The 27121-nt window shown below is 35.8% G+C and overlaps 1 protein-coding gene across 2 annotated transcripts in view; it reads right to left on the reverse strand.

The window, feature by feature from the left end:
• The window catches only part of LOC306856156 (glucocorticoid receptor-like), a 66703-nt gene that overhangs the window by 1124 nt on the left and 38458 nt on the right, over positions 1-27121 (reverse strand). Inside the window, exons 3-10 of one of the 2 annotated variants that reach the window (XM_079395205.1) lie at positions 26564-26730; positions 22875-22901; positions 18173-18289; positions 14605-14883; positions 12220-12364; positions 11309-11439; positions 3822-3979; positions 1-2153 (exon numbers count right to left, since the gene is read on the reverse strand). The exon at positions 1-2153 is cut by the window's left edge and continues 1124 nt beyond it. In XM_079395205.1, the coding sequence (XP_079251331.1) occupies positions 2001-2153; positions 3822-3979; positions 11309-11439; positions 12220-12364; positions 14605-14883; positions 18173-18289; positions 22875-22901; positions 26564-26730 (1177 nt within the window). In that variant the 3' untranslated portion in view covers positions 1-2000. The remainder of the gene's footprint in view (positions 2154-3821; positions 3980-11308; positions 11440-12219; positions 12365-14604; positions 14884-18172; positions 18290-22874; positions 22902-26563; positions 26731-27121) is intronic. The other variant, XM_079395206.1, reaches the window with a different exon arrangement.

Genomic DNA, 27121 nt, shown 5'->3' on the forward strand with positions numbered 1-27121 from the left:
TATATGGCCAAAGTATGAGAGTAAATGCAGAGTAAATGATGACAGAATTTTCATTTTTGGATGAATTATTCCTTTACGCTGGTAATCAAGCGTAGCTGGTGCAAAAACCCTGAAGCGCAGACACCAATGTCAGTTGACACGTAACAATGAGGAGAAACAAGCCCGAGCATGAGAACGTTGCTTTTGTTCTGAAGTGCGTTTGTGGCTTGGCACCACAGGGATACATCAAAGACACAGACCAGAAAAGTGGGTCAAAACTTGTGGGCCTCGTATGGGTTACCGGATTTAGAATATGCGGAGAGAATTCCAAAACATTTCAATTAAAAACGGGATGACAGAAAACAAAAAAGTCTGAGATGTCGGCAGATGTGAAACTTCAAGCTATCACAAACATTCACCAAATTACACGAACACAGGGGAATGCTGGGATACTCTAATCTGAATGTGACCATAATGGATGAAAATCTGATAAATCAACCCTGAACTCATTGACTGATTTCATGACTTATCAAAAAGTCAAAATTGTTATATTATGTGAACCTGAGGTAATAAAAAGTATTTTTAATAATAGTTGTATATAACAAAGTGTTCACACTCTTATTAAAAAAAACAAACAAAAAAAATATAATTTTCTCAACCTCATGTTGTTTACGAATAAATTACTTTCGTCTGTGGGGGGGGGGGGGGGGGGGGGGGGTTGCTATGGAAGACCGTTTCCGCCACTGAATAAAAAATAAAAAAGGTTACTTTTATTTCACAATTCTGACCTTTTTCTCAGAATTGCGTGATATAAACCCTCAATTGCGAGTTATACAGTCAGAATTACAATTTATAGTCACAATTGCGAGATAAAAATTCGCAATTCGCAATTGTTTATATATATATATATATATATATATATATATATATATATATATATATATAAAGAATTCTGAGAAAAAAAAAATCTGAATTGTGAGATAAAAAGTCACAATTACCTTTTTATTTGATTTTTTTTCAGTGGCGGAAATGGGCTTCCATAGAAAAGATACATATTTATTTATTTAAAAGATCTATTTTTATATAAAAGCCTGGCTTTTTTTTCTCTATAATGAAAACGAGGACTGGCAAAATGGTCTGATTCATAAATATATCTTTCTTTTGAGTCACATTTGTATATTAAATCAGCTGCTCAAGATCAGAAAATGTCCAAATGGACAGGACTGATCTGGTTCTCAACAGCTCACTGAAGGGGTACATTTTCAGTGAATAATTCATTTAGGTTTGCTCATCCCACCATGGTATGAATTCATAAAATGAGTCACAGATGTTCCACTTTTACAAGACGTTTGTAATGTCCATGGCATGTTTCGTAAAGCTTCAGCCTCCATTCATTGGAACTGAATTAAAAATAGCCAGTCACGGAACACATCTTGAATTGAATTGAATTATCTTGTGGAATTTTCACGGTGCTCCATGCAAAATTGTTTTACGGTTTGGAGATTCTATGAGATTTAAAAAAACAGCATAATATGGTCTTATGTTTCTTGGGCTGTTTCAAAATTTCAAGCACCTCTGGGGAGCGTTGAGCTGCTTAGAGAACCATCACGGCAGGTTTAGACAAGGGTAGAAACAGACGTGATGAATGTGAATCATTGACACATTTTGTATGCCAATTCATTGCGTTAGCCTGAGAAATGTTCGAAATTGATTCGCAAAGCGCAAAAAAGGCACATTTCCCTTTTTTGATATACCTTTGTAAACATTTCAGCAGTATACATGCAAAAAAAGTTTCTAATTTCTCCAAGTCATATTCAGTCTGCTCTAAGTACACACAACTATGTCCTTCGTCCTGCTCCACGAAGATTTCTGAAGAGCAAACTTTACCTCTTCCCTCTGAGAATCAAGCAGAAGCGACTGTATCCCTCAATTCATTCGGGATGTTTGGGGGACAATGGGCAGGTTGGACTAGCGCTGGTAAGAAAAGGGTGGCGTTAAGGCATTGTTATGATCTAAGGCAGTCATTTCTGATGGAACAGAAGAGGCTTGACGCTCCCGTCTTTAAATTTTGGTAGCTGATGGCTGATGATCTCCGCCAACATCTCGGGAAACTCCACGCTCAGAGATTTATTCACAAAGGTGTAGAAACAGAAGTTGAGAAGCCCCTCCACCATCTGTGGAGAAAAGTAGCATATCAATTTACACTAATGCATAATATAATAACTGACCGATATATCACCATGGCAGAACCCAACACATTCTCTGTCTTCATTAGCTAGCTATATTTGTTTAACATTTCTGCCTAATAAATTTGCAAAACGCTATAATAATTTCATGAATGTACTGTGGCATTTATGTCTAAGTCTTAGAATGCCTATTAAACATTTCATTTATTTCAGTTTTTAAGACCAAAAATAAAATACCCCATATAGGGCCTCATTTATAAAATGTTGCGCAGAAACCATCCTAAATTTGATCTTGTGATCATCTCTCAAATATGCGTACATGTAATTCATAGAATGAACGTACGCACACAAAACGCATCTCTTTCAGATGGGAAATCTGAACTGAATGGTTTCAGCTCTCTGCCTTGTAAACTACTCTTATTAATCATTAACGTCAATTAATTAAGATAACACCAGTCACAGCAAGCTGCAAGAACAGCTTACATTTCCAAACACCAGCATTACTCCGACAATAAAAAGTGCGTACGTCTGCTCAGACCCTGACGTGACGCTAAGCATGTTGCAACGTCAAAGGCCGTTTTTACAAATATTATCAATTTGAAGAGAATCTGATGTAAATTTATGTTTTTAGCAAGCTACCTTCATAAAAAAAAAAACATAAAAAAAATGTAATAGTATCTAAATTTTCTCCTTAAGTACAACTAACTATGGATTATTTCCAGTGTTGGGTATTACTTAAAAATGGTAAATTGTAGTCCATTACTGATTTCACATTACATAATAGAAATGGTAGTTAGTATTGTAATCATTTGGATTACACATACTAGGTAAAGTATTCCGAGTACTTTTTGGATTACCTTTAGATTACTTTTGACCTAACTTGTAAAAAATATCTTCCATTTTTTGTTATCAACATCGACAACTGCATTAAACACTACACCAAAGTTTCTCAAACTTGTGTTTGTGAGGTAATGAAAAGCTAATAATTAATTATATCATCAAATGTCAATTAATTGTGTTTAACTAGTTGTATGGCCTTTCCATGTAATTATAGTCACCTGACTAGTAGCTGTTAAGTGTAGTTCCTTAAACTGGAAAACTTTCCAAATGGAAGCGGTAGGATTGTTTTTTTTATACAAATTTAATAGAAAATAGAAGAATTATACATTATGAATAATTTACTGCCATTTTGTAAAAATGATGTAAGGACGTAATCTATGAAAAAGTAACTGTAATCTGATTACAAATACTTTAAAATGAAGTATAATCTAATTATAATTGGAATCTGATGACGTAATCCAGATTACATGTAATCCATTACTACTCAGCACTGCATATTACCCAATCCTGTTCCTGGAGCTCCAACCCTAATCAAACACATCTGAACCAACCAATTAAGATTTTCCTGAACACTTACTAATTACAGGCAGATGTGTTAAGAGCAGGGTTGGAACTGAACTTGTTCTCCAGGAACAGGACTGGGCATTCTGCCTTAACACAACGCACGATGTACGCAACGTGCTGACAGAACGTTTACACACTTGCATAAAGTACATTTCTGGCCTGGCGTGTTCTTCTCTCTTGTAGACACAATAAAAGCATCTGCCAGTAACATGTCTTGTTTGTGTTTGCTGATAGTTAGAGATGCCATCTTACCTCCTGCATTGAGTCCAAAAGCTTAGTGAGCTGGTAGAACCTCTGCCAGTTCTGACTGGAGTTCTCCTCTCGTTTAACAATGGCTTTGCCCAGCTCCTTGATGTACGACATGCGGATTTCATCAAACACAGCTTGGCTTTTAAGGCCGTCCTTTGGTACTGTGGAAACAGATGGGGGTCAGGATGAGACGTTTACTTTACATTATTGCCTTTGAATCAAGAAAATATTCCAAGGAGAAACAAATTCTGTATCTCATTAACGAGTCAGAATGAAACAAATGCCACAAGTAAATACTAAAATGGTTTTCACACTGGAGAAAGCTCTGACAAGAGCATGATCACCTGATGTCAGAATTGCTCTAATTAGAAGTTACGGAGTAAAAACTGCAATCTTGAAGCTTTATGAAGGGTCAGATGTGACTTGGACAGTAAAAGGTGGGGTAAGCGATTTCTTGTTGATATTTGAAATCACCAAAACAAACACACCCCTTCCCCAAAAGGGTCTCGTCCCTATTTTGATAGCTCCGCCCCACACATACGTAGCCTATGCAACCCAGTCAGCGATTAGTTCTATGAAACAAAGCAAAACCAATGTAACACCGTGTCTACACCAGACGCGAGCGGCGCGACAAAATACTATAGAAGTCATTATAATCAGTGATGCTGTCTACACTGGATGCTGCGCAGCGTGACAAATCTCCGACACAAATTGCACTGTCGCACTGTGGAGCTTCTGTCTCCAAAACAAATTCATCGTATGTGTAAACGTACCTGGCAATAAAGCCAATTCTGATTCTGAAATGATTTTCAACAGTCGCTTTATCGCGTCCAGTGTAGGCTTTGGCTGTTGCGGTGTAGACATGGTGTTACTCACCTATCGAGAAGAAACAAAGCAACCTCGGCGTCTGATCGCAGGCATTCCGCTCCTTGAGTTCTCTCCAGCGCTTGAAAGCTGATCTGATATTTACACGCGTCCTACTTCTTGCCTTATCGTTCCGCAGACGTTTTCCTCTTTTGTTTTTTAACCGCTATCTCTATCTTTCTGTCATCGCTCGGCTAACGTCCGTCCTGTGCACTGAACGCACTCTCCTCCACATCATGAGTAGACACGCCCCTTACTGCTGATTGGCTACAAGTGTGTTTTGGTACTTGGCCCCGACTCAGTTTTCTAAAGCGTTTTTGAAAAATTACACACCCCACCTTTAAGTAGAACCTCTGGACGCATTTCTATTTGACATTTTATTCGCTGATGCGCCGCCTTCTGTATTGAATGTTTTGCAAAATTCCACTAAATTAAAATGGAACTCAATTAAATATTTTACAGTCATCAACCATACTGAGCACATATTTTGCCTCTGTAGAAACAGATAACTTCTGAGTGCAAAAACGTGTCGAGATATTTAAGTTGACATTTTATAATCACGGTAATTGTCATTGGTGAAACTCCCATTGGTCAGTGGATAGTTATGAGTGTGTTTTTCCTCTACATTTTCCCTCAATGTTTTTTGTGACACTCCACTTCCAAAAGACAGAGTAAATGCACAAAAAACAACACATTCATTTGGATTCAGGGGACATTAAATAGTTTTATACACAACAGTCAAAAGTTTTAATGCTTTTGATAGTAGTCTCCTGTGTACACCAAGACTGCATTTATTTAATTAAAAATAGAGTACTGTTGTGAATTATTACAATTCAAAAGAAGAAAAAGCTTTTATGTATAATGCATTCCAAAGGGTTATTAGAGGGTATAATGCATTATAATTATTCATTATATGCGATGTAAGACAATATACTTTGTCGTAAATAATAATAACCAAATTTAAAATGCATAGTGTAACAATGAATGAAGTGTTATAATGTATTAACTGTGGCTACAGTTATTCATGAGATTGTACAATGCATTATAAGGTGCTTTACAAGGCCTAAATATTGTATTATAACTACTTTTATAGTGCATTATACATAAAAGCTGTTACCAAAAATTTTTTTTTAAATCTTTTCATATATTTCAACATTTTTAGTAGTTATTATTCCAGTCTTTAGTGTCAAATGATACTTCAGAAATAATAATATAATAATATTATAAATGTAATATAATGATTTGCTGCTCAGTTATTATCAGCTCATTAGTACTCAATTATTAATAAGGGCTCTTATTATCATCAATGTTGAAAAACGTTTTTACCACTTAAAAGTTTGGTAGATATCAGGATTGATTGATTGATTTTTTTTCAGAATTCTTTGATAAATAGAAAATTCAGTGAACAGCCTTTATTCAATATAAATATAGAACTACCAAATAACACCATAAACTCTTTACTGTCACTTTTGATCCATTTTAATGCACCTCTGCTGAATAGAAGTATTGATTTAATTTATTTTTTTACTTAACACAAACTTTTGAATAATAATGTATCATGGTTTCCACAAAGATAATAAGCAGAAAAAAATAATCATGTTTCAATGTTTCTTGAGCACCAAAACAGCAACATAATTTCTGAAGGAGAAGACTTTGAAGTAGCGATGCTGAAAATACCGCTTTGCCATCACAGGAATACATTTCATTTAAAACAATAAAAACTGTTATTTTACATTTGTAATAATATTTTACAATGTTACTATTTTACAGTATTTTTATTAAATAAATGCAGCCTTTGTAAGCATAAGAGACTTCTTTCAAAACATTTAAAATTAAGGCTGCAAGCGGCGTTAAAAGGGCCCTCGCACCCGGGCTCAACACGACCCGAAAACAGCAAACGGTCAGCAATATGCATTTAAAGTGGTGCCATATCCTGTTGCCAACAGGTGGCGCTTTGATTATTACAGAATATTGGCCATCGGATGTGTTCAGGCCAGGACTCGTATCAAACGAGTGAAGTTAGCCTGAGTTACAACAACTTCCTTTTCCATGGCATCGAACTTTGTCAGGCCACCAAGAACACGGCCTTTAACGAAAACTTAAGATCTTCGCAATTTAACATCGCAATGGCCTTTAGAGTAGACTGACCAAATATAATGTTGATGTCATTAAACCTCTAGCTGTTCGTTAAGAGCATAAAACATGCCACTTCCTGTTGCCAGCAGGTGGTGCTATGACTACAACTCAAAATGGGCATAGGCATGTGTTCAGGACAGGACTCTTATCAAAGTGAAGTTTGGGACAAATCAAGCATTGTCTGCCTGAATTATAACAAGTTCCTATTTCATGGCAAAACGTCGAAGTTTGTCAGGCCGCCACGGACACACCTTTCAACGAAAACTCAAGGTCTTCGCAATTTAACATCACAAAGAGATTTAGATTACATTGACTAAATTTGATGATGATCTGTTTAAACCTCCAGGAGGAGTTTGAGAATACAACAGCTGAAAATGGCAAAAACGGCACAACACTTGCCAAGAAAATTCTAAATAACAGATTTCCTGTTGGGTTTCGGACTTTGTCCCGGAGTACTTTTTTTGTAGCTATTGGTGTGTTGCACGTATGTATGTGAAACATAGCTCGAGGGGCACTTTGTTGAAATTTTATAGGTGGCGCTATTGAGCCATTTGGCCACACCCACTTCTGAAACCCATATCAGATGTAAATTTTCACCACTTCTGGCCCGTGTGCAAAGGTTCATGAGTTTTCCAGCATATTTAGGCCCTCAAAATTGCGATTAATTTTGAAGAAGAAACAGCAATTTCAATAGGGTATTATTTTTTTTTTTTACAGGAATCTCTCAAGAATTACAGTTTTTCAAACTTTTAATTCGATCTCTTAAAAGAATGAATTAAACTCTTTCTAATGCCTTCATGTTCACACACAAAAAAACACATGAAAATAGGTTATTTAAAAAAAGTCTAGACCAATATGTGAGGGCCCCAGAGGCACGAGGGCCTGTGTGGGTGCACCGCCCGCGACTGTCCTTTCCAAGTCAAAGGAAAATATGCAAACCTGAAGTAAACGTGAATGTGTTTCACGTAATGGCTGTTGGCCCTGAGGCGTTCAGATCAGTGGCGTATCAGCCAGGGATTTGAGGCCCAGGGATGCTGGATTTCAGCCCAGGCAAGCACTTAGACTCGAATCAACCTATGCAAAGCGCCGCAGAGGTTGATAGTCTCGGTGCAATTATATCCAGATCTCTTATCAGATGAGACAACAGGATTTCAACACAGATCTGATGCACAAATGATGTGGCTTATTGGTAAGCACGCCCATTTTTCCCAACTGTTTGCGTATTATACAGTGCCAGCTATGTTTAAAAATAGTAACGAAAGTGAAACATGCTTGCAGAGTATTCTTTCTACACAGTTCTCATATAACCTCGCTATGTTAGGGCCCTATGATTTCTGCAATGTGGAAAACGCAGATGGAATCCAGTCATAAAAATGGAATTTGCTTTATAACGTGGAATGTCACAGAATTTGTCAATCTTTAAATGAATTGATCAAAAGTAAGTCTTACATTAAAATCAAATCATGATATGGACTAGTATCTGCATTAAGCTGCAAAAAGACTATTTAAATATGAATCCTGAATTTCTGCATGTCCCTGTGTGAATGAATGGCGTAGACGTGCAGTTTTGTTTAATACACATACTGAAGCGCGTGTGACGCTCGCAGAGATTTCAGCTTCTGTCCTCTCATTGGAGGACATAAATACACAAACATCTCCAAAACTGCTCTGAGAGTCACTTCATGAGCATTTTCCCCTTTGATTTGATCGTCATATCACAGAACACAGAAATTTAAAGGTTTTCACGGCAAACTTATCAAAATAAAAGTTCAGATTAACTTGAAGACAGAAATATATTTCTATTGTTCAGTAAAATGTACACACTATTACTGCTAAAGTTATTAAAAATGAATTTTTTAAGGAAAAATCACACAGCACTTTTTCCATGTTTTATGTTAATAGTAAATCCCCTTTGTTTGCCAAAAATAAAGTTCAATAATTAAAAAATAAATGAAATGAACAAAAATTTCTGAGAAAAAAAAGAACATTTCATATGGCTATTTTAAGAATAACTTTGAATAAATTAAGTTGTTCTTATGCATTCAAATGATTAGACATGCTAAAACACAACATTTGGTAACAATAAAACATGATGAGAAAAAAAACCAAAACATTCCATAGGGCCCCAAGCATGTAGTTTTTGTGATACAATTTCACAAATGTATTAAAAGTGTAAGTTTCATGACTTTAATGAGCATGCTTTTTGATTAATACAAATTCATTTGACCATTTAAAAGGAGCTCAGAAAAATTAAAACGGGGGAAAAAAGCGGAATCAGCAGAAACAGAAACAGCATGTGTTCTGTCCAATATTTACCCAGCACTGGGTTGTATTTAACTCAGCATTTTTTAGAGTGTAGAAAAAATAAAACTGAATTCATAGGGCCCTACTATGTGCATGTTCAATTCAGCAAGTGGTGTCCGGTTATCATCTGGCTTATTCTGCATAGTTAAAGGAATATTTCAGGTTTAGTACATGCTAGTGTACTGCATTTGTGTTAAAGAAAACAAGTCTCTTTCACACTTTTAATAACCCCTGCATTTCCAGCAGTAGACTGCATTTTACGACAGTCACATAACATAATTTAACTCGTTTAGACGTTAAAGTTTAGGCTTTTAAGGAGGGTGAAGACACAGATTTAAATGAAAGGAAGGCATGTGGCACAATGAAGCCAAAATTGAAAATTTGATTCGTTGCACATTCCTACTGCTGCTCAGGTTGAACCGTTTTTCAAATACGTCACCGCTCATGAATGAAACGAGATATCATTTGGTCTATCATTTGGACTTCTTCAAGATCAATCATCTCCCACTTCTACATGAAATAAGTCTCTGTGATAGGGAGCACTTCATAACAGTCAGATTCATATGATGATGATGATGCAGGAACAAATGCCTGATCTCAAGACTCATTTTCATTGACAATGTAGAAATGGTTAAATAACACCAGAGAGAGACTTCATGAATAAATGCAGTTTCATTAAGAAGCAAAAAAGTGCATCCTGGGGTATTCTTTTTTTTTTATATAAAAAAATAAAAGTGTTTCTATGGCAACACTGTAGTTTAGGGACCCATACTCACTATTATCTAGTTACTTATTATCATGCATATTACTAGCTTACTGGCAATTTATTAGTACTTATAAAGCACATATTAATGTCTGCCTGACCATATTTTAGGTCCCTTAACTTACCCCACATCTAAACTTAGCAACTACCTTAATAACTACTAATAAGCAGGAAATTATGTGTTTATTGAAGCAAAAGTCGTGGTTAATAGTTTGTTAATGGTGAGAATTGGTCCCCAAACTAAAAAAAACATTTTTGTGTGTAACTTTTTTTGGTCAACCTGTTAAACCTCAATCACTAGAGTTTATCCAATGTAGATCATTAAGAAGCACCATAGTGAGTATTGCAAAATGTGCCAATAAAGGATATACTGTGTAAAACCAGCATAGGACAGTGCCCCCAAAATGTATCTGGACACTGAAATCTTAAATATTAAAAATTAAGGACTGCTCAAGTTCGCACAGATGTCCAAGCAACGTAACCACAGGTGAAGTTCATCACATCAGTTATGAACACATTCTACTAATGTCTGATACAAAGTGTCCAAATACATTATTTGGTCACACTTTATTTTAAGGTCAAATTCTCACTATTAAGGCTATGTTCATACTTGGCGTACTTTTTGAAGCTGTCGGCGTCTGTTTTACATTATAATCCTCTGGAGTACACCGTGTTTTCAAAAAAGTCCTTTTTGGACACCTTTCGATGTCTTTTTCTGCAGCTCAGAGCGTTTTTTCAAGTTGAAAAAAGTTCAACTTTTCTGAAAAAAAAACACCCTACATCAAGCGCCTTTTTGACAAGCGAGTGGCGAGTCGTTTCCATAACAACAAAAACACCAAAAAGAAAAAAAGATCGTACTAGTTTCGGAGCACAAGGCGTTGTATGAAGCCGTGGATCATCCAACCGGAGCTCCTGGACTAAATTGTTGGAATCACCATACAGTTTCCTTCCCCGTTTAATGTCGTGCTCCCGCAAACGTTGTGAACCGACACCCTCCCCTTTAACTTCAAAAGCCGATATTTCTGCAGCTAGGCTACCGTTGCAACTGTTGTTATAGCAACAAAAGACGCCCTCTGCTGCTATTTGTAACCAGAATGCTGGCAGCTATTAATAGGCCTAGTTAGTCAGGTAGTTAAGTCTAGGTATGGGGTTGGATTAAGGAATGGTGCAAACAAATGCATTAATATGTGCTTTACAAGTACTAATAAACAGCCAACATGCTAGTAATATGCATGCTAATAAGCAACTAGTTAATAGTGAGAACTAATGTCACCCATTATTTTAATTTTTGAACATTATTGTTTCATCATTTGAAAATTATTTTTGTGAAATGTTTGTGCTGTCTTCTTTAAAATAAATGCTTTTTATCACGCGCACACTTACTGTATGCAACACACTTATGAATTGTGCTGACTGCTGATACCTGTGCTGAGGAGCAGGAGCACTTTCATGCAGAGATACTCGTCGTAAGACACCTGCAGCCTGACCAGCTCACTGGCGATCTTCAGCATCTGGTTACACTGGTCATTCATGTAGGGTAGTTCCATCCTCTCCCTTTAACACACACAGAGAAACATTCACATTCTGCAAGCATTTCACAGCACTGACAAATGCAAAGTCTATACTGCAGTCAAAATTCATGTAGTATTTACATTTCCTAGTTGTGCATTAAAAATATATATTTTGTCCATTGTTTGGTATTAAGATAAAAGCACTGACTTACAATATTCAACTGAGCAATGCATGCATAATAAAAATGCAGTTATACAATATATTTGTAAATATTATAGAAAATTGTAAAAGTTGTTGGAGCTTAGATGCTATTTTAGTCATGCAAGTTGTAAATTGACTTAATTAGATATTATATAAAATATCCTAATAAATATAATATAATTCTTGATTATTGAACTATAACGCCACATAATAATATATAACGATTAATTAATATAAAAATAATTTTGTGTGTTATATATAATGTAAAAAAAATGCATTCACTTATTTTACATATTTCTGGGGCTTTACAACCTTAAACCAAACGTCTGGCTTCCCGAAACCGGCTTACACCAAACTTTTTTGCATCTAGTAGAGCATTTTATAATCCTATCACACCATGTAAATTAACACTTAATACTGTAAAATAAAAGACAATACACAAACACACCAGACTAATCCACCAATAGTTTTCCATTTTTTTTTAATAGGAGACTTTAGGTTTTGAATTAATGCCCATTTGGCTACCTTCAGTTTACTATGACAAGACACAAGCTTAAAAACCACATAATTTGTCACCGAAAGCCAAAACATTCCAATTGTTGGTAGTAAAGGTGGGCTCACTCATTGATGACGAGGTCTGGAGCGAAACACAGCATGCCTCCGTTACACTGCTGGTAGGATCTCCAGCCCAAGCCGAAGGACATGAGGAAGAGCCAGGAGCACTGCAGCAGCGTCATCTGGTCATCCAGGTGCAGGTTTCTGAAGCCTTAATATGACAGACATTAACACTTAAACACCATCTCAAGAGTCCTACGAAAGCAATATAAACGTTAAACATATGTAGAAAGATCTTCACTGAACACAAAGAGCTGCAAAGAATCATCAAAGAGCCATAATTTTGGGCTTCGCTTCAAAATGTAAAATTATTTTAAGAACAGTTTGATTTTGAGATTTAGATTTAGCCAGTAAAATAATATTATATGATTGATGTAGCTTAAAAGAAAAAAACTCTGCTGCAACTTTATAATGACATCTGATGATGACAACTCTTTTGACTTATGTATTTTTTGTTAAATAATCATCTTTCCTGATATCAAAACCTTCCAGAGACACTGGGCTTTGTTCATGAAACTGGAGCGAATGTGTGTAAATCGTTCATAAAACCTCTGTTGCATAAAAGGTCAGATTCAATTGAATGAATTAATCATTAGGACCAGATATATCCAACACAAGGAAACAACAGAGCTTTAACTTTTAACTTTTTCATGCCATGTTTTCAAATCTCTGAAAGTAATTATTTGTGTTGTCAGATTGCTAAAATGGCTACAGTATAATGTTGTCTCTTTAAAAGGAATGCACAGCTCACAGAAAGGAGTTTGCTCAAGCGTGTAGCTCTTACGTAATCCTCTTCCACATGTATTTTGCCCAGTAGGCCTATGACACAAAACTAGCACAGAGAAGAGAGAAAAAAAATGCTAGCAGCGATTAGAAAATCATGTGCTTCTTTTCTCACGCCATGTCCTAAGTTTCTAGTAGCCCATTCATTTGAACAAAACAAAACAGATCAAAAAGTGATTCAGTAAAAAGCAGTGAGTGATTTTCTCTGTCTTTTGTTGTTTGATTAACATTAATGACACAGACAGCAGCAAGTAAATTAGACTGCTGTCCCTTAGAAAAATGAGACTGCACACACTGATACACATCTGATTTTCACCCAACTGTTAACGCTTATTTAACACATAACCAACCGTGTTTTTAAATAACTGTGTATTTGTCCATTCAAGCGCAATAACACAAAAGAATTTGTGACCACATGCTGTTTGAGAATGACAGCTGTCTGTGAGCTTGCTTCAGCTGTATGTTATTTTTTCACTGCTTATTGCACTTATAACTATTTTACATCAAGCATATCACACTCTCTATTTTCTCATTCATGCATGTTTCTTTATCATTCTTAAATGATATATAACTTTTAAGTAGTGCTCTGCCCTACAAAGCAGAAAAGACTTTATCTACAGTGTGAAACTGAGAAAAATGACTTTAAAATTTGTATCTGTCCAGCCAAACTGAAGGTACTTACTACTCGCATGATAAAGAAAATATCAATAACTTATTTTCGACCAAAATCAAAGTTACGGTGTTTTGCCGTGCTATGCCTATATATTTGCATACTGCTAAATAATCGATACAGCAAAGTATCTAACAATAGACACTTTATACCATGGTAAAGATATATCGCCATACCACCCAGCCCAACTGTGGAGGGATTTTTCCATCCCCTGGCCAGAAATGATGTCAGCCTGCCCTCAGATGCTTATTAGATCTCTAGCACAACTGATTCCTTCTACATCTTTTCAGTCTCCTTCTACTGACAAGACAAGCGATTGGCACATTTGAGCCTATAAGTACACATTTAAGATTCCTGCACATCTCCACAATTACCTTTTGGCAACAAAAGTACCTAGAAGTAGTAAGTAGGAGAAAAAGGGAAGGCAAAACAAGCAAACATAAAAAAGACAAAGAAAGTCACCTTTCTACAAGCATTTTATACAGAACAGCTTGTTTCAAAGCAGCTTAACAGGGACAAGTTGTTAAATAATGAGTCAAAACAAAACAAAAAACAAAAACATAAAACAAAACAAAAAACAGATTGTTTAAAAACAGCTTTATAGGGACAAGTTGTTAAATAATGATTCAAAACCAAACAAAAAACATTGTTTCAAAGCAGCTTTATAGGGACAAGTTGTTAAATAATGATTCAAAACCAAACAAAAAAATAACTGATTGTTTTAAAGCAGCGTTACAGAGACAATTTGTTAAATGAGTCAAAACTAAATAAAACAAAAAACCCAATTCAAACCAAAAAAAAAAAAAACAGACTGTTGTTTCAAAGCAGCTTTAGAGGGATAAACTGTAAATAATAAATAATGATTCAAACAAAACAAAAGTTTGTGTAATGATATATGTATATCATTAGCTGTATATCAGCTAATGTTGAGGGCTCACCAGGAAGGGCCTTGGCCCACTTGACAGCGGAGACGACCTGGCGGCCTCCCAGACGGTTCAGCGTCGTCATGAGGCGGGTGGAGGTGTCTGGGATGGTGCTGTCGTAGCCCGCGTAAATGATCTCAGGCTCAATGGCTTTGAGCAGGGACAGCATGGTGGGCACCAGCTGGGGCATGGCTTTGGGCACCAGCGAACACACACGCTCATCAGGCAAAGCCGGGGCCTGCTCACTTGAGGATGAATTACCCCGTAATCGCATCAGTTTCTTGTTTTTCCGAGCTAAAATGAAGGGGAGAAATTTGATTATTTATAATTCAATGAATAGTAATTTCATCTGAATGTTTAAAACAAGGCATAACGGTTCAGTTACTTGATTCTTGCATGACTAAATCAGTGATTATATACACTTTTATCTTGATACAATCTTTGGGAAATGAATCCTCGTAGCTTCTGTTGATGCTCAGGTTTTGTAAACGAGTCAGTGACAAGGATGTCAAAGATGAATAGAAAGGAAATCTTTTGAAAATCTAGTTTAAAGCAAGTTGTGAGATAATCTTTGTATTCATTCACAACCATTGTTGAAAAATGCTTGCATCTTCAAAGAAGCAAAAATGGCACGAGTTGAAACTTTTAAGTAGCATTTTCTATACACAACAAGTCAAGTCAAATTTATTTGCATAGCACTTAGCTTCAAAGCGGTTTTATTTGAATTATTTACTTAATGCTTTAACATTGAGCAGTTTTAGTAAAGGGCGATATGACGAAGTTTGTTGATGATATAGATGATCCACTGTTTGATTTATTTTGTATTTATTCATTATAATAAGATAAACTTTCATTTTGTACCACGTTGTTCCTGTTCTATTCTTCCTTGTTCCCGTTTCTTTTTGGTTACCGTATTCACATGATTTAATTGATTTAGTCACACCTGTGCCTTGTTTTACCCAGGGCCCTATTATTTCAGCTTCGCGGAATGAATCATGAAATCCAGCCATAAAATTGGAATTTACTATAAAATGTGGAATGTTACAGAATTTGATATGTTGGACAAATAAATCAAAATTAGGTTATTTCACTTAAATCAGACTGCAATATGGGCTAGTATCTATGCAAGCCCATTTCCGCCACTGATTAAAACATAAAAAAGGTAAATGCGACTTTTTCATCTCACAATTCTGACTTTTTTTCTCAGAACTGCGTGATATAATCTCACAATTATATCAGCATTTTTCCCCCTCAAAACTAGACTTTAAAATTGCAATTGCGAGTTTATATCTCACAATTCTGAGAAAAAAAGTTAGAATTGCAAGATATAAACTCGCAATTTCGAGAAAAAAAGGCTTTATAAATCATAATTATGACTTTATATCACGCAATTCTGTGAAAAAAGTCAGATTTGTGAGATAAAAAGTCGCAATAACCTTTTTTTATTTTTTATTCAGTGGAGGAAACGGGCTTCCATAAGTATCTGAGTATTAAGCTGCTAAAAACATACTTTTAAATATAAGTCCTGCATATCTCTGTTTGAATGAATGGCAAAGACATAGTTTCGCTTACAACACACGTAACTGAAGTGAGCATGATGCTCACGGTGTTTTCAGCATCTATCGCCTAAATGAGAACGTGAGCACATGAACATCATCTCCAGAGCTGCTCTGAGAGTCACTTTATAAGAATTTGACTGTTTCATTTCAGAAAAACTGTCGTCATGTCATATACAGACAAACAAAATTCTTCACAACAACCCGTCAAAGAATTCTGAAAAATTAAGCTAAAGTTAGAAGAGATTCACGCCCATATTCTTGCTTGTTTTTCTTATTCCACTGCCCACGTCGCATCTTTGTCACACAAAAGTGCATTCTGTGTGATATGAGCACGTCACACGTGAGCGGTTAATCATGTGGATCATTCTTTTCTCTTTACTGTTTTCATTGGCATAGTCAAAGTGTCTAATTCTAATGTTTGGTAATATTTATATTTAATTGTGACTCTTCAATTTCTAAAAAATAAAATTGCCCTACATACAAGAGGAAATTCTACAATAAAAGCATACTGCAAGTTTCAGAAATCAAAACCATCCCCTAATTTAAAAGGTAAATTATTCTTTTTAACCTTTCAGAAACACCTGGATTTGAAATCAGGATCTGACTGTGGCTCATGCATATACAGCTCTATCACAACGCTCGCCATCTCAAGTATTAAAACACACAACATGCTGTAAAGGAGGGCGTGGATACAGTGCAAGGAAGTTAGCCAATCACAGCAGTGGGTGTTTACTTCCGTTTCTGTAAGAGTAAACAAAATTGAGTGTTTTTCAAAGAGAGTGAAAATGAGGATGAAAAAGGTTCATTTTTACAAATATTGGACCTTTTTGATGCAAAAAAAAAGTGCAAACTTTATAAATGAACATCTGAAAACTGCATTTACCCCTTTAACATAAATAGTTCTGAACAACAAAAAACATGAACACATCATTACATCATTAACCCAGAAGCCCTTTTTGACATGAAAACATCTGAAGATTGTAATGTTCTATATTAAAGGCAATGCTCTCAGGTGAAGTGACGCCCATAGAATAAGAATTGCTTTCTAGTCCTCTACTGAGTACCGAGTAAGGCTGCAATTACTTCCTCAATATGATTATGACTGTCAAACCATCACGAGGCAGAAATTTGAGAATGCCATGTATAAGGTATATTCCCACTCATACTGATTTCTTTAGTAAAGGAATATTCCAGTGCTCTTTCTTGTATGAATCTTTTGAATTTCAGCACAGATACCGTACAAATGGAGCTTACCGAGACATGTACGCCTCTGTATTTTTGATGTGTGAATGTTTTCTCTCGTAAAATCACTGATTGAGAGCTTACCATCAAACACAATGTCATTTTGTCCTACCTTTTTAATTTTCTGCCATAAATGTTTCTATGGCAACTAAAAGCCTCTCTGGTAGAACCCCAGATTTCGTTTGGCAGCTACTGCATCAAGGTGTTTTTTTTCCCCTGTTTGGTGCTTCACGCAAATAAATCATCCACAATTTTAAAGCCTTGCACTGAGATGGATGAACTCTGTCCAATAACTGTGAAGTACATCAGCACACTGTCAATGAGGCGCTGCTGCATATTCTTCAAGCTTTTTGGCCATTTTATCATTTTTTTATGCGTGAAGGAAAATCTGCACAAACAGTGCTTGGTCTCACCATGTTTCCACCACCTACTGATGTGGACTGGAAAAAAAAATGCATACAGCACAAGGAAGTGATCTGTTAGGATCAGTAATCCACATTAATTAAAAAACACTGGAATTGGATGTTTGAAAAAGATATAATTTATTTGATGACATTTGGTTTGATTTGACGAACAGTTCTTTTCTTCAAAGCTAAATTCCCAGGGAACAAACAACACGTGGAAGGACATGATGGAGAGTAAATTATTATTTTTTGGAAACTCAACTTCCTCTCGATTGTCATTCTTAATTGCTCACTGGTTTGCGACCCAGTGCAGTGGCATATAAAGGTCATATAAATCACTCAAGCAAACCGCTCGTCAATCTATCAGAACATCCTCACCTTCCAAGTTCATGCCGGCCTGAAGACACTTGCGAAAGCGGCAAGCAGGGCAGTTTTTCCTTCGTATCTTGTCGATGATGCAATCGTTCCTTCCTGCGCAGAGATAGTTGTGCTGCCCTGGGAGAAATACAAGTATTACTCACAGGTTTATGGTCAAACTTTAAGTTATAAAATGCACCTCTGATATTTTTGGATACAGCATCACATCCAGACAGAGATGCATAGTATCAACTAAATCCATGTACTACTGTGTTAGTAGACTGTATTTATTTAGCTGTGTGTGTGTAGGTAGTTCATGAGGACACTGCCTGTGTCCCTGTGATTCAAAAGGCTTAAAGAAAAAAAACAACATTCTATATTGTGTTTTTTTTGAACATCTAAAAATGCGCACAGTTTTGTGTGAGGGGTAGGTTTAGGTGCATGTGTGGTGCAAGACGATAGAAAATGCAGTTTTGTAAAATATAACAACAATCATGCCTATGGAGAGTTCCTGTAAAACACCAATACAACACGTGTGTGCGTGTGTTATGTAATCATTTTATTTTTGGGTGAACTATCCCTGTAAAAAGCCATTCCAGCTCCATGCAGTACATATCATGCCAACTGAACCATCACATCTTTATTCATTCCAAGTCGAGACAATCCAAAACTTCAAAAAGCTTTGAAAAAGCCCTTCCAAGCCAGAAATTTTTGGAATTAGTACAGAATGATAAGCCAAAACGGATGAATAATCAAACGCCACCTCAACCAGTCGACTGCCAACCACTCAGCCTTTGAGGATTTCTCCATTTGGTGCCATCCAACAGTCTGTAGAGACCCAACTTGCAGAATTGTTTATTTTGCATTCAATAGCCAAATACAGTAATCAGTGCAGCTAAAAGCAGTTTTTCTTTGTTCTGTTTTTTAGAAACCAAAAGCATTGCCAGGAGGTAGCGTTTGACAATCAACTAAAAACCTATACAGAATCTTTTCCAATTGTTATTTTTACATTTTATGTAATAATAATAATGTATGGCCATCACTACCTTGACATATCAGGAGTGACTTCTGGATTCACTTGCAGTGAGAACGGCATACTTTACAAGAGAATACCGTCAATCAGCTACTTCCTGTCTGAAGCTGCTTTGACGGTGTCCTGGAATTGGATTATACCTCAATTAACCTGACTTTATTTTACTTTACATTCGTCGCTAACGTAGCTGGCTCCCTTACAAACAGAGCTTTGAAATCCATTTCTGTCTGCTTTTCAACTCAATTTATTTTTCGGTGCTGAAGCAAAGTCAAGGAAAAGTTCACAAAAGACAATGTATCCTTCTGCTCCAAGCCATTTCTTTTCATTAAAAGGTTCGAATAAAACAATAAAATCACACTCAAACATGTTTAACGGGCTTAAAGCACTCTGACTCATGTGACTTCCCATTAGTCACAGTAAAGACACGTCAACAAAACCCATCGATACCAATGCAGTCATACAGCAACTCACTGCGGCGCAAGCAAAATCAAGCAAAGTGCAAATATGATGATTATCAGAATGCAAACTATTGACTACCTAGTGCAGTTAGCATGCTTGCCTTGTGGAGAGGGTCAGAAATTAACTTGGACACCAGAAGTGACAAAAATATCCTACATTTGTAAATTATTGGTACCAGCTTAATTTAGGGACCAGTTCTCACTACTTGCTTATTAGCATGCATATTACTAACACATTGGCAGTTTATTAGTACTTATAAAGCACATATTAATGCCTTATTCTGCATAACCACATTTTAGATCTCTTAATTCTACCCCACACCAAAACGTAATAATTAATAAGCAAAAGTTAATTAATACTTAGAATTAGTTTCCAAACTAAAGTGACTAAAGTATGACCAAAATATTTACTTAATCAGAGACCAGTGCTGTTACGATTGCTATTATACGTTGATTTACTTGAATTTGATGCTAAATTGATTTTATCAATAATGGCCATAATTGTTCGTACTGAGAATTTAAATAAGTTGATGAAATTGTTTAACAAAATTGGACAACGTTACTATATTATTATCATTAAAAAATATATTGATTTTATATACGTTTAACAGATAATTATAAAAAAAATTTTTATAAAAATTTATAAAAATTCGGAATTATTTAAAAACTAATTTGATGCTCTAATAAAGGTAAATGCCCCTGAAAATCAAGACCAGCAGGCAACACTGCCCTTTAACCCTTGTATTATGTTCGATTTTCGGGTACGATTTTGATGGAGCGGGTCAAATTGACCCTAATTGAATTCAATGCAATTCCCTAAATATCACATTATGAAAAACAAGGAGGAATCAGGTATGAACAGAACAATTTTAATATGAGCATTTGCCAGACATTGCAAACAATTAATAACAAAAAGTATGATTTTCAAAAATGTTTAACCACAATTTTTTAAACATGTTTGTTTTAACAAATGTTGAAAATAAACTACTGTAACTTTTAACATTTAAAATTTTTTATTCAACATTTTCTTTTTTTCTTTTTTTCCACATTTATGTTCAAAACATCCTAAATAAACAATTTAATATTGCTGTGAAATTAAATAAATTTTTTTTTTCCATAAACTGGCTTCCCTATACGGGCTCTTTTGTTCTTTAGGATGACGGAACAATATAAAAAAGTCACTCTTGACAGGATGTGCACAAAGCAAGCATGTGCTTTCTGGAGATGAACTTCTTGCATTTTACACACATGGTGCTGGTTTTGGTGTCATGTTTGGTGGGGCACACCTCGCATCTTTAGTCAGCTTTCGCTTGAGTAGCTCTTCACCAAGTTTGTAGGATGTAAAGAAGTTGTCACAGGTTATGCAGTGACCTTGCAGCCCTTCACTCATTTGAAGAACAACCCGCATCCCCTGGTTTCTCTCAGGTGTTTCACCTAGTGGCTTGCCTGTGTAAATTTGCATGTTGTATGCATAGATTTGGCATCGTAGGCTGCCCAAATTTTAATGCCATATTTTGCAGGCTTTTTGAGCATGTACTGGCGAAAAGGACAGCGTCCTCTGAATGGAACAAGGCGTTCATCCACTGTGACGTGTGGTCCAGGATTGTACATTAGAGGCAGGATATCAATCCATTTATCCCATACATCCCTAACTGCAGCTAATTTCAGACTCTATAATCTCTGAAATTACTTCTTTGATTGTTAATCTTTTTGAGATAATTTTTCCTGCTGTCTCTGTCAAAAGTCTGCTGCAACACTGAGCAAAAGTGTGGGAATACTTTCACAGGGGAGTGAGAAACAGACATAAAACATACATCAAAAGAAATGTTTTTATTTTGTGTCTGTGCAGCTGCCTTTGAACAAATGCAAGTGTGTCATTCTAACCTATATAAAAGACTGGATTATAAAACTAATTAAAATAGTTTTTCATGTAACTTGAGAGAAAGTAGAAACGGGACCTTAGTTTTACAAAGTTTTTTCAGATACATAATAGCTCATTTTTACCATTTCAGTACTGAAAATAGTGAGGAAAAGTTCGGGGTGGTATAAAAACTCCACCATAACAACACATATCCAAGAAATATATTTAATTTGGGTCTGTAGTTCCTTTGGAACAAAAAAAAAAAAAAAGTGGGTCAAATTGACCCGCGAACATCAAAATCGTTAGAAAATGATTTGTGTACACTTCAAAACACATCAGTGTATCCTCACTTTGTATGCATGTTCATGGCCCTAAATGAGAAAAAGTCACAAAATTTCTTGAAGAAAAAGATAAGTTAGGTAGCATTTCATATCTGTTGAAAATAGAAATGATAGTTCACTTTTACCATTTGTGTCTGAGAAAGTCCTTTTCAGTACTGAATATAGTGAGGAAAAGCTCATTTTTCCCTTTCCAGGGTAGGAAAAACACCAACATAACAATATATACCCAATAAATATATTTAATTTGGGTCTGTACAGTTGCCTTGGATCAAAAAAACATGTGGGTCAAATTGACCCGCGAACATCAAAATCGTCAGAAAATTATTTGTGTAAACTTCAAAACACATCAGTGTATCCTCACTTTGCATGCATGTTCATGGCCCTAAATGGGAAAAAGTCACACAATTTCTTGAAGAAAAAGATAAGTTAGGTAGTATTTCATATCTGTTGAAAATAGAAATGATAGTTCACTTTTACCATCTTTGTCTGAGAAAGTCCTTTTCAGTACTGAATATAGTGAGGAAAAGCAAATTTTTCCCTTTCCAGGGTAGGAAAAACACCAACATAACAATATATACCCAATAAATATATTTAATTTGGGTCTGTACAGTTGCCTTGGAACAAAAAAAAAAGTGGGTCAAATTGACCCGCGAACATTAAAATCGTTAGAAAATTATTTGTGTAAACTTCAAAACACATCAGTGTATCCTCACTTTGCATGCATGTTCATGGCCCTAAATGAGAAGAAGTAACAAAATATCAAGAATAACATCACAGGTTAACTGGTATTTCCGACAGCTCAAAAATCTAAATGGGTCAAATTGACCCGGAACATAATACAAGGGTTAATAAAGAGTTAATTTCTGACAGCATCTGTGGGTGATTTATTTTCCTGCTCTAATGATTGATCTTCATTGAATCCGTGTTACTGCTATGAATTATTACTAAAGACAAAAGCATTTTAACACAGGTGCATTGTGGGGTGACTGAAACTGGAAGCAAAAGCATTATTGAAGGTGAATTTATTTACCATCTGTGTTTTGTCGTGCTCTCCATCCTTCACCATTGCCAGAACAACCGAAGAAATCAGGGAAGAAAAACAAAAATAACAGATATAAATGTTTCAAGTGCTGAAAACACCACTCAGTTCATGCTGATACAAAATGTGAAGCTGGTTAACAGAAGCGATTCATTTCAGTTCGGCTGCAACTATGAATTTTAAAATATGGAAAATCCTTGGTAACACTTTAAATTTAGGGACCAATTCTCACTATTAACTAGATATTTTATTAGCATGCATATTACTAGCATGTAGGCTGTTTATTAGTACCCATATTTTAGATCCCTTAATCCAACCCCATACTGAAACGTAACAACTACCTTACTATTAATAAGCAGAAAATTAGTAATTTATTGAGGCCAAAGTCATAGTTAATAGTTAGTAAGAACTGATCCCCAAACTAACCCGTGACCAAATCCTCTATACAGGACACATTCATATCTGTTATTTTTGCATAATGCAGACATATCCTTTTTTTCCCCCTGCAATTCAAGACTTCTTGCCACAAAAACGTCCGTTTTACAAGCCCTCGCTCTGACCTTTAAACAGTACTCTAACCAGGCACACAATTAATCTCTCCACATTAAACACTAGAATACTGTGCAATGCCACAAATCATATCTGAGGTTTAAAATAAAAAATATAAACCAACTGATTTGTCATCTTTAGCCAACATTCTTGTTGGTTAACAAGATTTACAACTTTTGTTTAAATGTCACTTCAAAGAATGTGCTACTGTACCTTTAAGACAACTAAGTAACTATGCATGCCATAAAGCACTGCTTTGATTAAGACGATTAAATAACAGTACAACATGAAACTATTGACTTGGGATCACTGAATTATGATTAAAAAACAATGGCAAAATATTTAGAATGAAATGTGTGGATTATGGGTTACCCATAGTTTCCTATTAATGCAATTGCTCTGACTCGGTCTTGTATTCATGGCTTCTACAGGAACTTCTGAGCGCATAGACTCCATGCTCTGAAAGCTTTATACATAATTTAATTTCTGTAGCGAAAATAAATTGGATTTTTACTCGAATGTCATTGTTGTGCTCTACAGAAAATGGATATGGAGGACTAAACCTGCAGAAATAAATGACTTGATAAAAACAAATATAGTTCATTTGTAACAAAAATAAATTCAGAACTCAATTTTATTACATTTATTTTGTTTTGTTTTTTACATTTCATTTACTTATTCATTTATTTATTCCCACATGTATTTATTTCCATATTTTTTTTCTTCTTTTAACTTTTCTGTGAGCAACATGGAAATGAGGGAGACAGGTGAATCATCATTGGTTGAGAGCTCACGCAGAAGGGTCAGTGATCAAAGTTTTCTACGGGATGTTTCAGATCAACCGAAGAGTTCCAAGATTCATATTATTATGTTGATTTATTTTACAGATACTTTTCCTGACAGTTTCGTCATTAAGCCCGGAAACATCAACATCGTCGATGACACCTTTAGACACATTCGGTGGAGGCTTGTGTTCATTTTGTAATCACAGAGAAAATGAAGACTCCCAAAAGCATTGTGATGACAAGTTAATTGTAAACCAGTTGCACTAAAGGTCTCTACAGTCCATTCAGGCTCGCGATGCTTTCTGGAAACGCTGGCAGTTGATGTTAAAGTTGGCTTTATTCGCAAGTTTAGGGACCATCTCCAAAGTTAAACACAACATTGGTGTACACGTTCAATAGCATTTGAAGAGAATGACTTACAGTAACAAAAAAAACCCTGTAAAGTGAGGTATACTTTGTCATATCGGTATATTGCGGTTTATTTTCTCAAAAATCTAATGTGTATACCAAAACATGTATACCAATGGTCCCTAAACTTGAGAATATCGAACGTCAAGCCAACTTTATGCCAGTGGGCCGCATTTCCAAAAAAGCATTGTGAGCCTGAGTAGGCCATAGAGACCTTTGCTGCAAATGGTTAATGATAAACGTATGCTCACAATACGGAGTCTTTTCTCCGTGATTACAAAATGAACACAAGCCTTGGAATCCCCCATCGAGTATGTCTAGGCATCATCAACCTAGAATCTCATCGACGACGTTGATGTTTTCAGGCTTAATGATGAAACTTCCAGGATAAGTTAAATTCAATAAGATAAATTCAGTTGCTATAAAATAATTTGACAATTTGAATTTTTAATTTGTGCAGGTTTGGTCCATGTCACATGAGTGGATATTGTGGCTATGCAGTACACAGTATGTACTATGCAGGTGGACTCTGTTTCAGTATTCGGGTGGAGCATGTGTTAAAACAGGAGGAAATGTTGTCAGGGAGCCAAGCACATGAACTTTATTGCTGTGTGATCTTTTTCTAAACACATTCTGACTCAAAACATACGGAAATATCTAAGCTCAAAGTCACACCTCAGCAGGAGACCACACTCTGACAATGTGCTTTTTCAATCTGATCTGTCTGCTAAGGTTTCAGAAAACTGTGACTGATGGAGTAGATCAAACGATATTCAAAGGATACTGATTGAAGTCACAATCCAAAGGGCCGGTGTGAGAAAAAAAAAGGTGAAGATCTTTGAATGAGATTCAAAGTTTCATTTAAACAAAGCTGTATGTCTTGGAAAAGAAACAAATCGGGAATATTTCATTCCCTGCACTATTTCTAAGTCACTGATTTGTGACGCTGACCATATGAAATGCATTCCACTAAAGGTCAGATGATCATGCTTTGACTGAAGCATGAAAAGTCTTTGGGAACATTCTCAAATCATGCTGAATAACATGGATCAGCATTGCTTTATCAGTGCTTATGATGACAGTTTCTGCTGCCATTATTGCAGGGGGGGGGGGGTGATTCAGCTTTCATTCAAATTATTACAGTAATGCAATTTGTAGTGAAAAAAACTAACTAGAAACACGCAAAACTGAAGTATTTGTAATCATATCCCCCTGACCTTTAGACCCCCTGCAACTCATGCTTTTAAACACAAGGAAATGGCTACTTATGATTACATATTTAGTGATTTACATAATAATCATAATAATAAATCCAACTATCGGGGATATCAGAAATAATAACAGAACAATATATAGGTTAATATGATTAAATCAAGTCAATATAGCCATTTTAAGATTATTGGCTGATTATCCGAATTATTAATTTCAGTGTACATTTTATGTTATTAAATATTGCATGAAATAAATGTTTATTTTTATATAAATGCTTTTTTTTGAATTTCATTGAATTTCAGCAATTTTCTTTGAAACAACTCATTTGCTACCATCAAATTACTAATACGTTTTCCTGCCTGTTTGATGTATTTCCTGTTGAAATGGAAGGTTGAGGCAATGCATATCTGGTGACATAGTAAGGGCTCATCTATACATTTTTAGAGACATTCCAAAAATAAATCGCACTTTTAATATGACCTAACAGACATGGACTAAAGTCAAAAACTCAGTTCTGGGTGGCAATATACCAGCCTCTCATCTGCCATCAAACGCTATTCAAAATCTATTTGACTGGACAACCTTGAGAGTATATGTAATTCCTTTGTTATTCACTGCCTAATAAAATGAGATTCAAAGCATTTTTTAGCCCAGTGCTTTCCACTGAGTCAGCCCTACTGTCAAAACAGCAACAAGAAGGAGTATATGTGTGTCCTGCAGGCTTACCCTCCACGGCTCTTTTGAAGAAAACCTTGCAGCTGCCACAAGTGAGCACCCCATAATGACATCCAGAGGCTTCATCGGAGCACACCAGGCAGATCTTATGGGCGTTTCCACCGGGCTTGACTGATCCCGACGGACTGGAGCTGCTCAATTCAGGCCTGGCCAAAGAGCTAGAACACAGAAATAAATACATAACTTGTATACAATCGCACACATTTAAAATCCTGATGTCCCAACAGAGTATTTAAATGAGCAAACGTTTACACGACACCTTTTTCAACTAAAAAACAATGTTTTTTATGCATTTTGGGTGTTTTAGGGGCCTGAAAATATAAACATTTGAAATCAATACAATTATAATCTCAGTGTAAATAACAAAAACATTTAAAAAAGTAACATCGCCAACTACTGGTCAGGCGTGAATAGTACAGCTTTTTTGTTGTTTTTATTGATCCGTGTGAAAGGGGGCCGTTTCTACAATGTTGCTGTCTGTACACAAAAAAAAACAAAAAACTATTCACTAAAAAAGGAAAAACATCAATACATTGTTGCCATGTAAAC

The sequence above is a fragment of the Barbus barbus genome (assembly GCF_936440315.1).
Source record: "Barbus barbus genome assembly, chromosome: 36".
NCBI classification, from domain to species: Eukaryota; Metazoa; Chordata; class Actinopteri; order Cypriniformes; family Cyprinidae; genus Barbus; species Barbus barbus.